At 48.0% G+C, this 17878-nt stretch overlaps 1 protein-coding gene across 1 annotated transcript in view; it reads right to left on the bottom strand.

Annotated features, from left to right (window-relative positions):
* LOC126234974 (carboxypeptidase B-like) overlaps positions 1 to 16952 on the bottom strand; it is a 46379-nt gene extending 29427 nt beyond the window's left edge. Inside the window, exons 1-3 of the mRNA XM_049943712.1 lie at positions 16849 to 16952; positions 16476 to 16552; positions 6120 to 6329 (exon numbers count right to left, since the gene is read on the bottom strand). Coding sequence (XP_049799669.1) covers positions 6120 to 6329; positions 16476 to 16552; positions 16849 to 16952 — 391 coding nt within the window. The remainder of the gene's footprint in view (positions 1 to 6119; positions 6330 to 16475; positions 16553 to 16848) is intronic.
* Between the last annotated feature and the right edge of the window lie 926 nt (positions 16953 to 17878).

Raw genomic sequence — 17878 nt, 5'->3', positions numbered from 1 at the left:
AAAGGTACCCACTCAAGGTCTTAATTTTATCGTGTGCTATCGAGAGCTTCCATATTTTTAAACAAACGGTCAAGAATTATGAAACTCATCTGAAGTAACAAGTCGCTTCACGCCGGAGACGGCTGCTGGCGCACGTAAGACCTGAGGTGTAACGTGCTGTGCTGTGATGTAAGGGCCACGGCCTGTCTATCTCGTGAGCGACGTTTCCTTCCGAATGTGAGGGCATTTTGACGTCACAAGTAATATCACGAGATGTACGGCAATATTGACAATTGATTCGGACAACATGCAGTATGCCGGTTTAAGGCGGATTGAAAATGTATCACTAACAAGTCACCCTGATCATTAAAAGGCGGTTATTAACGCATCAACGATATAAACCTTCAAGAGATGCTTTGATAACCGACGCTTAAGGCAAACATTACGTGAATGTTGGTAGTGTAATGAATACTGTGGTGGTTTATAAAGTGGAAGGATGTATGTGAATCTTCAGGTTTTCGCGGCGCAATGACTGCTCCATTAAGTTTCGGGAATGCAGCCGCATGTATTCTGCTTCTTCTTCTAATATTTCGGCTGTATACCTTTCAGCCATCTTCAGAGAGAGCCGTACGACTGACGCTCCAGCGCTCGCTCCATCCTTTTAAACTCGCGGACCACGCCATTGCGCATGCGGCCACAGATAAGCAAGGCGCCAGTGATGTTGATTGGCGGCAAAGACGTACAATATGCATGAGTTACGTCTGTGACTGCGCATTCGATCCATGCTGGGAGGTCGATATATTACTGGGAGCTGAACTGTAGCGACGTCTTTGTAAGTTCAATATTGAAAGTGCCGGATTCCATGATTTATCTAATGTGAAACCGCTGTCTCTATTAATTAAATTCTTCGTCAAGCGGATTTCAATGGCCTCTTTTACTACGGAGTCCCAGAAAGATGAAACAGAAGTCAGAATTTCGACATTTTCATATACCATAGAGTGACCAGAATCAATACAATGCTCTGCCACAGCCGATTTACTGGGTTGTAAGAGCCGAGTGTACCTGCGATGTTCCGTACACCTCTCTTGGACTGTACGATTCGTTTGTGGCCTTTCATACATCGGACAAACGAATCGTACAGTCCAAGAGAGGTGTACGGAACATCGCAGGTACACTCGGCTCTTACAACCCAGTAAATCGGCTGTGGCAGAGCATTGTATTGATTCTGGTCACTCTATGGTATATGAAAATGTCGAAATTCTGACTTCTGTTTCATCTTTCTGGGACTCCGTAGTAAAAGAGGCCATTGAAATCCGCTTGACGAAGAATTTAATTAATAGAGACAGCGGTTTCACATTAGATAAATCATGGAATCCGGCACTTTCAATATTGAACTTACAAAGACGTCGCTACAGTTCAGCTCCCAGTAATATATCGACCTCCCAGCATGGATCGAATGCGCAGTCACAGACGTAACTCATGCATATTGTACGTCTTTGCCGCCAATCAACATCACTGGCGCCTTGTTTATCTGTGGCCGCATGCGCAATGGCGTGGTCCGCGAGTTTAAAAGGATGGAGCGAGCGCTGGAGCGTCAGTCGTACGGCTCTCTCTGAAGATGGCTGAAAGGTATACAGCCGAAATATTAGAAGAAGAAGCAGAATACATGCGGCTGCATTCCCGAAACTTAATGGAAGGATGTAGATTCGCATCTTACAACATGCAAATAATTTTTTATGTTATTTATTTATTTTTATTTATTTATTTATTGTTCCGTGAGACCAAATTAAGGAGAAGTCTCCATGGTCATGGAACGAGTCAATACATGAAATTATACACGATATTAGATGTCAGTTTTGTTAATACATTCTGGGCCATTCTTATGAATGTAATACCAGTGTTTCTGCAATATTCGATGTTATTTAACATTTCCGTCTGATTAGAGAGCGAAAGATGAAATAAATATTTGGTTGTTTATTTCCGAACAAGTGACGATTTCCGAATGTGTGCTTAGGCAAGAACCTAAGGGGACAGCTTAAATTGTTGCAAGTGAAACGACGAACAATAACAATCGCATTCTATCTCGTCACAAATATTTCGAGCATACACTCATCTCACAAGTCCTCCTGCAAACTGATGTCACTTCTGGTTAGTACATTTCTGCCGCTTAGGACATGTGTGAGCTGTTAGCCATGCGAGAGAGGCCCGCATCGAACGCTAACGAAAGTCGATAGCAGTTCCTGCGCTCGTCGATATTGCATGTGACATCCAAATGACGTCACGTTTGCAGAAAGTGTTGTGAAACGAGTGTAATCCTTCGTGGGGGAAGGCTGAATGCTCGCCAGTATGTGGCTAGAACAGTGAACCCTGTTGTCATACGTTTCACCAGCAGGGTAGCAAATGGTACATTCCAGCAAGCTAATGCAAGACCGCACACTGTAGTTCGCAATCTAAACGCCTGAGGAACGTATGACTCGTTGACTGGACTGTCCAGTCCTCTGATATCTCAATATCTCAATCAATAGAACACGTCTGCGATGCAGTGGGAAGACTAGAAAAAAGCACACGTGACTGCTCTATACAAGAAGGGCAAAAGAACAGACCCGCAAAATTACAGACCAATTTCCCTAACATCGGCCTGCTGCATTATCCTTGAACACATTCTCACTTCGAATGTAACAAACTGTCTTGAGACTGAGAATCTTATATACACGAATCAGCATGGTTTCAGAAAGCATCGCTCGTGCGAAACTCACCTAGCCCTTTTCTCACGCGATATACTGCGAACTATGGATGAAGGGCAATGGGCTGATACCGTATTTCTAGATTTCCGGAAAGTGTTTGACACGCTGCCCCACTGCAAGCTGTTAAAGAATTTACGAACATATGGAATAAGTTCACAGATATGTGACTGGCTCGAATGCTTCTCAAGTCACAGAATCCGGTTGGTTGTCCTCGACAGTGAGTGTTCATCAGAGACAAATATATCGTCAGAAGTGCCCCAGGCAAGTGTAACAGAACCACTTTTGTTCTCCATATACAGAAATGACATGGCGGAGTAGGTGGGCAGCAGTCTGCTTTTGTTTGTTGACGTTACTGTGGTGCACGGTATGGGTATCGCCTTGAGTGACTGCAGCTGGCTGGCTGGGCGAGCAGTTCTAGGCGCTTTAGTCTCTAACCGAGCGACAGCTACGGTCGCAGGTTCGAGTCCTGCCTCTGGCATGGATGTGTGTGATGTCCTTAGGTTAGTTAGGTTTAAGTAGTTCTAAGTTCTAGGGGACTGATGACCTCAGATGTTAAGTCCCATAGCGCTCAAAGCCATTTGAACCAATTGAGTGACTGCAGGAGGATACAGGACAGAAAAATGTAAGTTAATGCGGATGAGTAGGAAAAACAAACCTGTAACGTTCGGATATGGCATTTAAAAATGTCCTGCTTAACTCAGTGAAGTTGTTTAAATATCTGGCAGTAACGTTCCAAGGCGATATGAAATAGGCCGGCCGAAGTGGCCGTGCGGTTAAAGGCGCTGCAGTCTGGAACCGCAAGACCGCTACGGTCGCAGGTTCGAATCCTGCCTCGGGCATGGATGTTTGTGATGTCCTTAGGTTAGTTAGGTTTAACTAGTTCTAAGTTCCAGGGGACTAATGACCTCAGCAGTTGAGTCCCATAGTGCTCAGAGCCATTTGAACCATTTTTTGATATGAAATACAACGCGCATGTGAGGATTGTGGTAGGTAAGTCGAATGGTCGAATTCGATTTATTGGGAGAATTCTAGGAACGTATGGTTCATTTGTAAAGGAGACCGCATATAGGACGCTAGTGCGACGTATTCTTGAGTACTGCTCGAGTGGTTGGGATCCGTAGCAGGTCGGATTAAAGGCAAACGTCGAAGCAATTCAGAGGCGGGCTGCTAGATTTGTTACTGGTAGGCAACAAGAGATGAATACACTAAACAGATTCAGGAGGATGTAGGTTGCAGTAGGTACTAGGAGATGAAGAAGCTTGCGCAGGATAGAGTAGCATGGAGAGCTGCATCAAACCAGTCTCTGGACTGAAGGCCACAACAACAACAATAGGTTCGAACAACAGGCAAGTGTTACGGACATTCTTCGGGAACTCAAACGGGAATCCATGGACAGTCTCTTCAGGGAACACCAACGAGAAAATTTAGAGAACCGGTATTTGAAGCTGACTGCAGAAAGATTCTACTGCCTCCAGCGTACATTCGGCGTAAAGACCAAGATGCTAGAAATTAGGACTCCTAAGGTACTAAAAATTAGAACTCATAAGGAAGTATATACACTACTGGCCATTAAAATTGCTACACCAAGAATAAATGCAGATGATAAACGGGTATTCATTGGACAAATATATTATACTACAACTGACATGTGATTACATTTTCACGCAATTTAGATGCACAGATCCTGAGAAATCAGTATCCACAACAACCACCTCTGGCCGTAATAACGGCCTTGATACGCCTGGGCATTGAGTCAAACAGAGATTGGATGGCGTGTACAGGTACAGCTGCCCATGCAGCTTCAGCACGATACCACAGTTCATCAAGAGTAATGACTGGCGTATTGTGACGACCCAGTTGCTCGGCCACCATTGACCAGACGTTTTCAATTGGTGAGAGATCTGGAGAATGCGCTGGCTAGGGCAGCAGTCCAATATTTTCTGTATCCAGAAAGGCCCATACAGGACCTTCAACATGCGGTCGTGCATTATCCTGCTGAAATGTAGGGTTTCACAGGGATCGAATGAAGGGGAGAGCCACGAGTCGTAACACATCTGAAATGTAACGTCCACTGTTCACAGTGCCGTCAATGAGAACAAGAGGTGACCGAGACGTGTAATCAGTGGCACCCCATACCATCACGCCGGGTGACACGCCTGTATGTCGATGACGAATGCACGCTTCCAATGTGCGTTCATCGCGATGTCACCAAACATGGATGCGACCATCATGATGCTGTAAACAGAACCTGGATTCGTCCGAAAAGATGACGTTTTGCCATTCGTGCAACCAGGTACGTCGTTGAATACGCCATCGCAGGCGCTCCTGTCTGTGATGCAGCGTCAAGGGTAACCGCAGCCACAGTCTCCGACCTGATAGTCCATGCTGCTGCAAACGTCGTCGAACTGTTCTTGCAGATGGTTGTTGACTTGCTAACGTCCCCGTGTGTTGACTCAGGGATCAAGACGTGGCTGCACGATCCGTTACAGCCGTGCTGATAAGATGCCATCATCTCGACTACTAGTGATACGAGGCCGTTGGGATCCAGCACGGCGTTCTGCATTACCCTCCTGAACCCACCGATTCCATATTCTGCTAACAGTCATTGGATCTCGACCAACGTGAGCAGCAATGTCGCGATAGATAAACCGCAATCGCGATAGGCTACAATCTGTGATGGTACACATTTCTCCTCCTTACACGAGGCATCACAACAATGTTTCACCAGGCAACGCCGGTCAACTGCTGTTTGTGTATGAGAAATCGATTGGAAACTTTCCTCATGTCAGCACATTGTAGGTGTCGCCACCAGCGCCAACCTTGTATGAATGTTCTGATAAGCTAATCATTTGCATATCACAGCATCTTCTTCCTGTCGGTTAAATTTCGCGTCTGTAGCACGTCATCTTCATGGTGTAGCAATTGTAATGGCCAGTAGTATAGATAGTAGTTTTTCCCTCGTTCTATTTGCGAGTGGAACAGAGAAGGAAATGACAAGTAGTGGTACAGGGTACCCTCCGCCACGCGCCATACGGTGGTTTGCGAAGTATCTATGTAATTTAGATGCAGATGTTTCCGTGGAAGACTCCAGCCGATTAATCTTTATGAACTGACAGAGCACGTGTTCCAGATCTGACAAGAAATACCTTAAGATAACATTCGGAGGCCGTTTGCTGCCACGAGATAAAGAATATAAGAATGCACTCGTGGACGCCGTGATGACAGCTGATAGTGACGTCGATGATGGACACCAGTTCCGACTGGGGTGAAGGTAGCCGTTATGTTATGAGCATCTCGTAAGGTTTGATAACTATCGGACTGATGTCCCGTGGTGTAACATTTTTCCGTTTCCCTCAGTAGAGGCGGCGGCAGAGAGCGGACTGGGTGCGGACTCACCGTTGCGGCCCATCAGCTCGTCGAGGTCCTCGTCGGACATGGGCGGGTTCTCCTCGTCGATGGCGCGCTGCAGGTCGTCGACGGCCACCTCGACGGCTGCACCCGCCTCCAGCAGACGACGGCGCATCGCCTCCGCCGCCCCCGGCCGCTTCACCAGCACGTCCAGCGAGACCGTGCCGTTGGCCTGCGCGTCGCTCCACACCATCACGTCTGCCGACACACCGGACACACCCCACTCACAAAACAACACAGTGTCTGACACGAGACATTTTTACTGTATTAATGTGGTAATTTTGAGTATTGGATTATTTTTTATGTAATACACACTGGTGTCCAGAATTAAAGCAACAAACGGAAATTTTGCAAGGCTGCGTTTATTTTGCCACAAAACAGTATTAAGAGGTGATAGTAAAGAAGAAACAGTGTGAAGAATACAGAACGTAAGTAACTGCAACGTGCATAACTGTAGACAAAAAAGTTCTTCGTTTTTTGCAACTTGACGGATTTGCACACAAATCCGACAACTGGTTAACGTGCTCAGTATGGGGGGTGTGACCATCTCTGGCAGCAATATAGACCTGACAACGACGAAGCATGTTGTGAATGATGTCATCAGTCTGATGTTGAGGCAGTAACGCCCGTTCTTCCTGCAGAGCTGCTCGCAAGTCTTGGAGACTAGTTGGTGGATGCTGATGTGGTGCAACGCAGACATGCTCCATGGGGTTCAAATCGGGACAGCGAGCACGCCACGCCTTGCGTGCAGTATATTCCGTTTCGAAGAAAACATCAGCCACCCGTGCTCTATGAGGTCGAGTATTATCGTCCATCAATACGAAGTCTGGGCCTCTGGGCCCAAAGTACCTCGCTACAATCGAATCACACATGAGGTGCCAAAATCTCGTCACGATACCTGACAGCAGTTAAACCTTGCCGATTCACCCTTACATTTTCATGGAGAAGTGTTTGAGTGGTCAACATAATCCCCGCCCACCACCATTAGGTATCCTCCTCAATATCGGTCTCTTTCCACAACGTTTGGATCCCGAAATCTTGTCCCACGTTCTCTCCAGATGCGACTCCGTCGAGAATCACTCGAGACCCATCTGTGAAAAGAACATTGACCCATAGTTCGACCGTCCAGGTAGCATATTGACGACTCCACTCTACACGTTCCCTTCTGTGAAGACGCGTCATAGGCACAGGTACAGCAGGTCTCTGGCAGTAAAGGCCACTCTGCTGAAACCTTTTGTACAGCGTTTGCCTCGATACAACACGTCCAGTGGATGCTGACAGATCAGACCCCAGTTGCCGTGCAGTACCAACGCGGTACCGTCGTGCCCTTACATCCAAATAACAGTTCGCTCTTTCTGATGTCACATGTGGCCGGCCCTTCCCTGGTCTTCGGGATACAGTTTCGGTCTCTATAAAATGTCATCACATCCGAGAAACAACAGTACGATTCACATTAAGCCGTCGGGCACTATCAGCTTGCGACTGTCCTGCTTCCATTTTTCCCTTGGCCCTCCACCGCAGGGAGAGTGGTAGACGTCGTCTCCTTGCCATACTGCAGCGTCTGTGACTGTGTGCACAGCGACTGTGGATGTGGAACTACCCGGCAAACACTACCCCGTTTGACAGGCGCCCTGACATCATTGTTGGTGTGAGTGTCTGTTGGCCGAATGCTATCTTCCGTGCAGAATACGATTGTACGGACATCTGTTGACAGTTTTGTATGATTATATCCTGAATTAGACGGGGAAATAGCGTTTTGCTGCTTTAATTTTGGTCACCACAGTATTTCATCACTATTTTGTAAATTTTTTTTATGAACGAATATGATTATGTAATTTAAATGCAATATCTGAAAAAAGAGTTATGTACCAACACTCAGGTACACGCTGGTCTAGTCAAGGCGATTTGCTACTGTAAACATTCAAAGGGTGTATCTGAAGAAGGGAACAATGTCGATGGACGCGGACGCGCACAGGACTGTTGGGTCCGGCGTGAGCTCCGGTACAGTAAGAGTCTGACAGAGGCGGTCAGGCGTATTGGTCGCTAGCGGCATGTAGTGCGCCCCATTGCAAGCTATCAAACTGGAAGAACCGTATGTTATGACCAGGCACAATTACGGTGTTAATTGGGCACAGTGAAAAAAACATCGCGAGGAATTAATATGGAAGAAGACTACTGTGGGCTCAAAATTGTTAATTGCAAAGCGATGCTAAGAGGATGCTGTTGCCATGTATTGTCGGCGATCATTACCTTACGCAGCACCAGCAGCCACTCACTGAAGTAAGACCAGGGCTACTTTAATATTTAGAAGTGTTTCAAGGCTAGCCAGATGTGTTTCAGAGTAGCGAAGATAGACAAGTGCTTATAGCTCTCAACCTATGCAGTTTAGATCCCATGTTTATTAGACTTTTTTTGTTTTGGTCCATACTACCCCTCTAAAAGTATGTCGGTGACGTTCCAATTCATTCGTTATGTCAGTGGTCGTCAATTTTTTTTTTTTTCTCTAAGAGCCGATATTGACACTATAGGGCGATACCTCGGGCTGAGTAACTAAATGGTGTGGTGGAGGTAAAATGGCCACTCAAAGACATATTCAATTTCCATCAAGCCATGGTTATTGATGGAAGTGAGCCGTGGTAAAAAATTTGCTGTTTTGAAGAGCGCGCCGCAGCGCGTTGTGTGAAGCAGTCGCTCTCCGTTTCTGGCGGTGGCACCGCTGTGCTAATCGCAGCTTTGGTGTCTCCCTCTGGTGGGGAAGCGGAAAGGTTGCCTGTTCACGTGCACTTAAGGGGCGCTATCAGCTCTGTAGAGGGAGTCTGTCAGTCGAAGTGAGTCGGGGCAGATGGTCAGTCGGAGTGAGGCTGGGTCAGTCAGTCAGTCTCGGCGAGTTCAGTTGGTCAGCCGGCTCAGTGTGCGGCAGTCAGTGTCTACTTGTCGTCCGGAGTGCTAGTATGTGTTAGGCAGCCAGACTGCTCGAGTTTGTTTAGGCAATGGTCATTGGCGGTTGGATCGATCGGTTAGTCGGTCGCGCACTGGGACACAAGATGACTTGTCCGTCTTGAGCGTCGGCGCGTGTGAGGTCGCCACGGCAGTCCTGTGGGCCGCGCCGTATACGAGGGGTAGTGGCTTCGCGGCCGACACGAGAGCAGCAGGAGCCAATCTACCACAACGGTCTGCCCGGAGCGAGCTGCGACGCCGTGAGACGGGAGATCGGCGCGCCTTCCTGCGTCCGTTGAAGTGGCTGGCAGCGGACGGTTCGGGAGAGCATTTTGGGGGGCCGGCGCCAGGTCTTCGCCAGACATCGCAGTTTTTTCTTGGTCAGTCTCTCGTCCCCAGCTTGGTGGTTCCGAGCACTATGGGACTTAACAGCTGAGGTCATCAGTCCCCTAGAACTTAGAACTACTTAAACCTAACTAACCTAAGGACATCACACACATCCATGCCCGAGGCAGGATTCGAACCTGCGACCGTAGCGTCGTCCCCAGCTTGCTCGTTTGTCTCCCGTCTGCATTTGTTAGGCAGTTAGTGTCTGTCTGTTTGTCGGATTCGGTGTTAACGAATTTATAGAATTAAGGTAAAGGCCGAATTCCTGAAATATGTTTTTATCTTGCCTATCATCTTGCGAGGCTGTATATGTGTAATGTACAGCATGTTGTACACTTTATGTAAGTCTGAATTTCATGGGTTTTATTTAAAAAGTCATTTTTATAAAGTTGCCACCCTTCCACCGTAAGAGCCCTTTTAAAAACAAATTGCCCTTTTGGTGGAAAATAATTTCCATCCCTCTTACGGAGAGCATAGTTAATGTGTTTGTGTGAGTTGTTAAAATTTTTAGTTTAAAGTAATCTGGTGTGTTGCAGATTTGCACCAGTGTAGTTTATCAGATGTCGTTGTGAGCGGTCGTGACTACGGCCTTGTTGAAAGGGAGCGGAAGGTTCTCATCCCGAAGGCTCCTACTGTAACAAAAAAATTGTTATTTCTGTCTCTGAATAAATTGTGACTTGATATTTCGAGGGTGCTTTTCTACTTATAATTTTAAATCCGTTTTGAAAAAGCTTTTAGGAATAAAATTCACATTTGTTAATTTGTAACTTAATATTTCGAGGGTGCTTTTCTGCTTATAAATTTTAAATCTGTTTTTGAAAAGGCTTTTATGAATAAAATCTCCATTGGTTGAAATTTAATTTGTTTCCATCAGTTACTCCTTGGCAACTACTTCCACGCTCACATAGTGTGTTAATGTTCTTAATGAATCGCTAGTAAATAAAGTAAATTCTTTAAGAATAGATTTTGAAAGTTAAAAATCACGGTTCAGGAAGCTACGACTTACACATTGTGAATCGTCATATTATAAGGTATCACACCAAATACACTCCTGGAAATTGAAATAAGAACACCGTGAATTCATTGTCCCAGGAAGGGGAAACTTTATTGACACATTCCTGGGGTCAGATACATCACATGATCACACTGACAGAACCACAGGCACATAGACACAGGCAACAGAGCATGCACAATGTCGGCACTAGTACAGTGTATATCCACCTTTCGCAGCAATGCAGGCTGCTATTCTCCCATGGAGACGATCGTAGAGATGCTGGATGTAGTCCTGTGGAACGGCTTGCCATGCCATTTCCACCTGGCGCCTCAGTTGGACCAGCGTTCGTGCTGGACGTGCAGACCGCGTGAGACGACGCTTCATCCAGTCCCAAACATGCTCAATGGGGGACAGATCCGGAGATCTTGCTGGCCAGGGTAGTTGACTTACACCTTCTAGAGCACGTTGGGTGGTACGGGATACATGCGGACGTGCATTGTCCTGTTGGAACAGCAAGTTCCCTTGCCGGTCTAGGAATGGTAGAACGATGGGTTCGATGACGGTTTGGATGTACCGTGCACTATTCAGTGTCCCCTCGACGATCACCAGTGGTGTACGGCCAGTGTAGGAGATCGCTCCCCACACCATGATGCCGGGTGTTGGCCCTGTGTGCCTCGGTCGTATGCAGTCCTGATTGTGGCGCTCACCTGCACGGCGGGAAACACGCATACGACCATCATTGGCACCAAGGCAGAAGCGACTCTCATCGCTGAAGACGACACGTCTCCATTCGTCCCTCCATTCACGCCTGTCGTGACACCACTGGAGGCGGGCTGCACGATGTTGGGGCGTGAGCGGAAGACGGCCTAACAGTGTGCGTGACCGTAGCCCAGCTTAATGGAGACGGTTGCGAATGGTCCTCGCCGATACCCCAGGAGCAACAGTGTCCCTAATTTGCTGGGAAGTGGCGGTGCGGTCCCCTACGGCACTGCGTAGGATCCTACGGTCTTGGCGTGCATCCGTGCGTCGCTGCGGTCCGGTCCCAGGTCGACGGGCACGTGCACCTTCCGCCGACCACTGGCGACAACATCGATGTACTGTGGACACCTCACGCCCCACGTGATTCGGCGGTACGTCCACCCGGCCTCCCGCATGCCCACTATACGCCCTCGCTCAAAGTCCGTCAACTGCACATACGGTTCACGTCCACGCTGTCGCGGCATGCTACCAGTGTTAAAGACTGCGATGGAGCTCCGTATGCCACGGCAAACTGGCTGACACTGACGGCGGCGGTGCACAAATGCTGCGCAGCTAGCGCCATTCGACGGCCAACACCGCGGTTCCTGGTGTGTCCGCTGTGCCGTGCGTGTGATCATTGCTTGTACAGCCCTCTCGCAGTGTCCGGAGCAAGTATGGTGGGTCTGACACACCGGTATCAATATGTTCTTTTTCCATTTCCAGGAGTGTATTTTCAATCAAGAAGAAAATAATGTATTGGAACTACACACATTTTTTTCGGAGTCTTACACAGTGACGAATTTTACGCACCTAAGTGAGTACTGCAGCCGGTGCCAGTGTCTTCACAACAGGGTCCTATCTTTCTTTTCCTGATTTCCAGGCACCAGATTTGGATATAAAAGGGTTTACATTTTATCTGTTGTATTATGCTCGATTTTTGGAAGTAACTAATTAATGTTGAGGTAAACACATTCGCCACTTTAGACCAGATTTGTGGGACCGGTTTCTACGGGATATTGAGACGAACCCCAGCTCCAGCTCCAGGCAAGTCGCTCGTCAACATGGTGTAAGCCGAAATACGATTATGTGATCGTGCTTGACAACCGCTACTATCCATACCAGATGCAACACGCAAGGAACACACGGCAAGTGGCCAGAGGAACCTTCATTCGTCAGTGGCACGTATCATGGCAACGATGCATTTCCGGACAAAAGTTCGGAGGACCTTTTTTGCTCCATTTCCAGTCATGAATCCGTCCGAGCAGTTTGTCGGTTTCATTAATGTTCACGCTGTGTAATGCGCATTTACAAACCCATGTTGCTTCTGTTTGAAATTTATGCCGTAACAGCTGATCTGTGCTAGCTGCGCACGCTCATAGAATTGTCGTTGTCAACACTGGAAGACACACGTGAAAAAATTTGCCCTCTGACTTCTTTTAACTCTGCAGTGGCCGCACTACTTACCGCTTAGGAAAGAGACAAACTTTACTTTACTCACGGCCAAATTTAACAACGTCAGTTAACATGAAGTACATCATAAAATATTACTGTCTCTGTAAGTATTTGTGTTTGTTACTCACCAAAAAGAATGCTCTCTTAAGAAGCACTTGACGTTAGTCGACGTGTTTTGCTTCTGCTGCCAGTTGTTAGAAGCGTATTACTCGTGTTATAAAATACTGCTGAAACCCAGTGGCCGACGAACACTCGTTTCGGGACGCATGCGCCCCGCGGGCCCCAGTTTGACGACCAGTGTTTGTAATGTTTTGGTCCAGACAGGAGCGCCGCATATTACTGGTAACAGTTTTGAGTGTGAGAGGACAGCCCAAGGCATTCGGCACACGGGCCGTGCTTTCGAACGTGAACGTTGAGCGTGCCGACTTCAACGCGCTGCTGAATGCTCAGAAACGATGCTACTGGTGCATAAGGTACGTGGGCCGCAGCGTGGTGTACGCGATCTCAACGCGCTCCACCGCCAATTGTCGACTATTGACGAAATAGACGGGCGTAAAATTGCTATATTAGCTCTATTAAAACGTACATTTCCTACTTTTCCATATGCTAGTCAGGTTGTTCTGTCTGTAGTATACATAACTAAAAACTTCGATATCCATGAAAATGTTATAAGGCAAAAAGGAAAGTACCATCTTTAGCCACTAAGCACATAGACTTACAAAAGTTCCTTTACAAATAGTGGGATACAACTTTACAGTAGTTCTCCTCATGAGGGAAAAATTATTTCGTCATTTATACTATCGACGACAGTGCTGCCAAAGCAGAGTTACTAAACACAGCCTTCCAAAATTCCTTCACTAAAGAGACGCAATACATATTCCAAAATTCGAATCAAAAACTTCTGCCAATATGAGTAATTTAGAACTAGATATCATCGGAGTAGTGAAGCAACTTAAATCACTCATTAAAAGCAAGTTTTTCAGTCCAGGTAGTATACCAATTAGGTTCCTTTCAGCGTATGCCGATACAATAGCTCCATACTTAACAAACATATACAACCGTTCGGGCCAATCGTTGGTGGCCGAGCGGTTCTAGGCGCTTCAGTCTGGAACCGCGCGACCACTACGGTCGCAGGTTCGAATCCTGCCTCGGGCATGGATGTGTGTGATGTCCTTAGGTTAGTTAGGTTTAAGTAGTTCTAAGTTCTAGGGGACTGATGACCTGAAATGTTAAGTCCCATAGTGCTCAGGGCCATTTGAAGCCAACCGTTCGCCCGACGAAAGTTCCGTACCCATAGATTGGAAAGTTGCACCGGTCGCACCAATACCCAAGGAAGGTAGCAGGAGTAATCCACTAAATTACAGTCCCATATCATTAGCGCCGATATGTAGCAGGATTTTGGAACAAGAGCAGCACGTTTTGTATTATCGTGAACTAGGGGAGAGAGTATCATGACGTGGTACGAGATTTGGGATGGACACCATTAACACAAAGGCGTTTGTCATTGCGGTGGAATCTTCTCACGAAATTCCAATCGTCAACTTTCTCCTACGAATGCGAGAATATTTTGTTGCCGCCGACCTGCATAGGGAGAAACGATTATTATAATAAAAAAAATTTAACCACGAATATGACCCTCCTCGTCATTTTATTACAACGGATCATACAGTTAACGACGGGTTTTCGAGAGATGCTCAATTTGCTGGTGCTCAGAAACTGAGTATATACACATATGGACTTTAACTAACAGGCAATATGGCGCATCACAACTCTGTTCTACAGTGAAGCGCCAAAGAAGCTGGTATCGGCATGCGTATACAAATACAGAGATATGTAACCAGGAGAATAGGGCGCTGCGGTCGCCAACGCCTATATAAGACAACAAGTGTCTGGCGTAGTTGTTAAATCGGTTACTGCTGCTGCAATGGCAGGTTATCAAGATTTAAATGAGTTTGAACGTGCTGTTATAGTCGGCGCACGACCGATGGTACACAGCATCTCCGAGGTAGCGATAAAGTGGAGGTTTTCCGTACGACCACTTCACTACTGTATCATGAATATCAGGATTCCGGTAAAACATCAAATCTCCGACATCGCTGCGAGCGGAAATTGCTGCAGATTTCAATGCTGGGCCATCAACAAGTGTCAGCGTGCGAACCATTCAAAGAAACATAATCGATATGGGCTTTCTGTACCCGAAGGCCCGCTCGTGTACCCTTATGACTGCACGACGCAAAGCTTTACGCCTCGCCTGGGCCCGTCAACACCGAACATTGGGCTATTGAGAGAAAACATGCGCGTCCGAACGAGTCTCGTTTCTAATTGTATCGAGCAGATGGACGTGTACGGTTATGGCGAGAACCTAGTGAATTATTGACCCCGCATGTCAGCACGGGACGGTTCAAGCTGGTGGAGGCTCCGTAATGGTGTGGGGCGTGTGGAGTGATATGGGACCCCTGATACGTCTAGATACGAGTCTGACAGGTGACACTTTCGTAAACATTCTGTCTCATCACCTGCATCTATTCATGTCCATTGTGCATTCAGACCGACTTGGGTATTTCAAAAAGGACAATGCGACACCCCACACGTCCAGAATTGCTACAGAGTGGCTCCACGAACACTCTTCTGCATTTAATCACTTTCACTGGCCACCAAACTGCCCAGACATGAAAATTATTGAGCATACCTGAGATGCCTTGAAACGTGCTATTCAGAAGAGCTCTCCACCCCCTCGTACTCTTACGGATTTACGGACAGCCCTGCAGGACTCACGGTGTCAGCGCCCTCCAGCACTACTTCAGACATTAGTCGAGTCCATGCCACGTCTTGTTGCGGCACTTCTGCGTGCTCGCGGGGACACTACACGATAATGGGAAGGTGTACCAATCTCTTTGGCTCTAGTGTATATGCGCAAAATTTGCAGGTTCTCAAACGGTTCAAATGGCTCTGAGCACTATGGGACTTAACATCTGAGGTCATCAGTCTCCTAGAACGTAGAACTACTTAAACCTAATTAAGCTAAGGACATCACGCACATCCGTGCCCGAGGCAGGATTCGAACCTGCGACCGTAGTGGTCGCGCGGTTCCAGAGTGAAGCACCTAGAACCGCTCGGCCACACCGGCCGGCGCAGGTGCTCAGAAACGGGATCTGTAGATATGGGTTTCAACTGACAGACAATATGGCTCCTCGCAACTCCGTAGTACATGAACAAACTAAGTTGACACTCGGCGCGGTGGCCGACGGAAACTACGGTAAATGGGAAATGTGTTTACAGTGTCGTCCACCAGCCAGTGTCAGCGTAGTTTGAGAACTTTTAACATTGCAGCGCTTCAGCAATCGTGAATAATTTAATGATTATAAAGAATCCGCCTCGACTGCAAATAGAAACCGGATGTTGATCTAGGTTTCGGCGCGGATAACCCCGCCTTCTTCGGAACACACTAATACTACAAACTGCCTAAAGAGGCATGGTCCGTCATTAATACAGGACGCCCAGCCTCTTTAGACAGTTTGTAGTTTTAGTGTGTTCCGAAGAAGGCGTCAACATCCGGTTTCTATTTGCAATCGAGGAGGATTCTTTATAACCATTCAACATAGTTTGCGCGTACAGCACTGAAGGGAGATGGCGTGCATGTGACGTAGGCGGCGTTCTGCCATCTCATTGGTCAAGGTTCAAACGCACGTTCGGAATATCTACCATGATGGACATTGCTTTGCACGGAGAGACTCCCCAACGCGCAACTCCTCCCTGTGACGTCGTAAACTCGGCACGCTCGACGTTCCAGTGCACGGCCCGTCTGCCGACAAATTTTGTGCTGCAGCTTAGCGCACCTTCATTGTCTCGGAGGACGACGCGGACGTTGTCTGCAGCGTCCGCCGGCGCCGTCACCTTCAGCAGCTGGGCGCCGCTGTACGAGACGCGGGGCAGCGCCGCCTCCGCCTCCGCCCCCGCCCCCGCCTCCTGCTGCTCGGCGACGGCCGCCTCCACGGGCAGCCGCGAGTCGTCCACCACCGTCACCGCCGCCGGCGCCTCCTCGGGGGCGGCGTCTGAGCCGGCAGCGGCGCCGCCCGCGTCGCCGGCGGTGGAGGCGGCGGCCGCGGAGGCGAGCAGCAGCAGCAGCAGGTGTAACGTCGCCATGGCAGCACTGGGCGGGCGGAGTCCTCGGGCACCGCTTATATAGCGGCAGCAGCCCGGGTCCCTGACCCCGTGCGGTCGTTCGCACGCGCGGCCAGCCCGCCCCAGGTGGCCGCGGAGACGCCGTCCGCCGCTCCGGACACCTCTGCCGCCTCCCAGCAGCGCGATGTCATTCGGCGGACTCAGCCGGCCGCGGCAGGCGCCGTTTAAAAACACGTCTCCCACATTCTTACAGCAGGTAGTGCAATGTGTAATCTCCAGCCCCCCCCCCCCTCCCTTCCTTCTTCCATCAATTGTCCAACTGAAACAATGCCCAGTCCAAGTAATTAATAAGCAAAGTCTTTTATGAAGATTTGAGAGCAGCGAAGATTACAATAAACTTTCAAGTTCACTTAGCTTCTCATGCTGAGAGGGCTCCAGTTCTTCTTGTGTAGGGGTATGATTCCTGATCCTAAAAATCTAACATCAGGTCCTCATGGTTGTTTTGAACTAAATGAATTGGAAGACTGTTGTTGCCGAATTTCTTACGTAAATATATTTTCCACTGATTTTCTCACATTTTAGAGTCACACACAGTATTTTGATTTTTCACATTAACGAATTACATTGTTCGCACCTATTATAAAAAAAAAAGTCCTATCACATCAGAGGCAAGCTTACAACTCTCACACTCTGCGGAAATAACAATATTGCAAAGGAAACTTCCTGGCAGATTAAAACTGTGTGCCCGACCGAGACTCGAACTCGGGACCTTTGCCTTTCGCGGGCAAGTCCTCTACCAACTGAGCCACCGAAGCACGACTCACGGCCGGTACTCACAGTTTCACTTCTGCCAGTATCTCGTCTCCTACCTTCCAAACTTTACAGAAGCTCTCCTGCGAACCTTGCAGAACTAGCACTCCTGAAAGAAAGGATATAGCGGAGACATGGCTTAGCCACAGCCTGGGGGATGTTTCCAGAATGAGATTTTCACTCTACAGCGGAGTGTGCGCTGATATGAAACTTGCTGGCAGATTAAAACTGTGTGCCCGACCGAGGCTCGAACTCGGGACCTTTGCCTTTCGCGGGCAAGTGCTCTACCATCATGTCTCCGCTATAT

The sequence above is a fragment of the Schistocerca nitens genome, chromosome 2 (assembly GCF_023898315.1).
Source record: "Schistocerca nitens isolate TAMUIC-IGC-003100 chromosome 2, iqSchNite1.1, whole genome shotgun sequence".
NCBI classification, from domain to species: domain Eukaryota; kingdom Metazoa; phylum Arthropoda; class Insecta; order Orthoptera; family Acrididae; genus Schistocerca; species Schistocerca nitens.
Note: the sequence above shows the minus strand (reverse complement) of the source record. Positions and strands in the feature narration are given on the sequence as shown.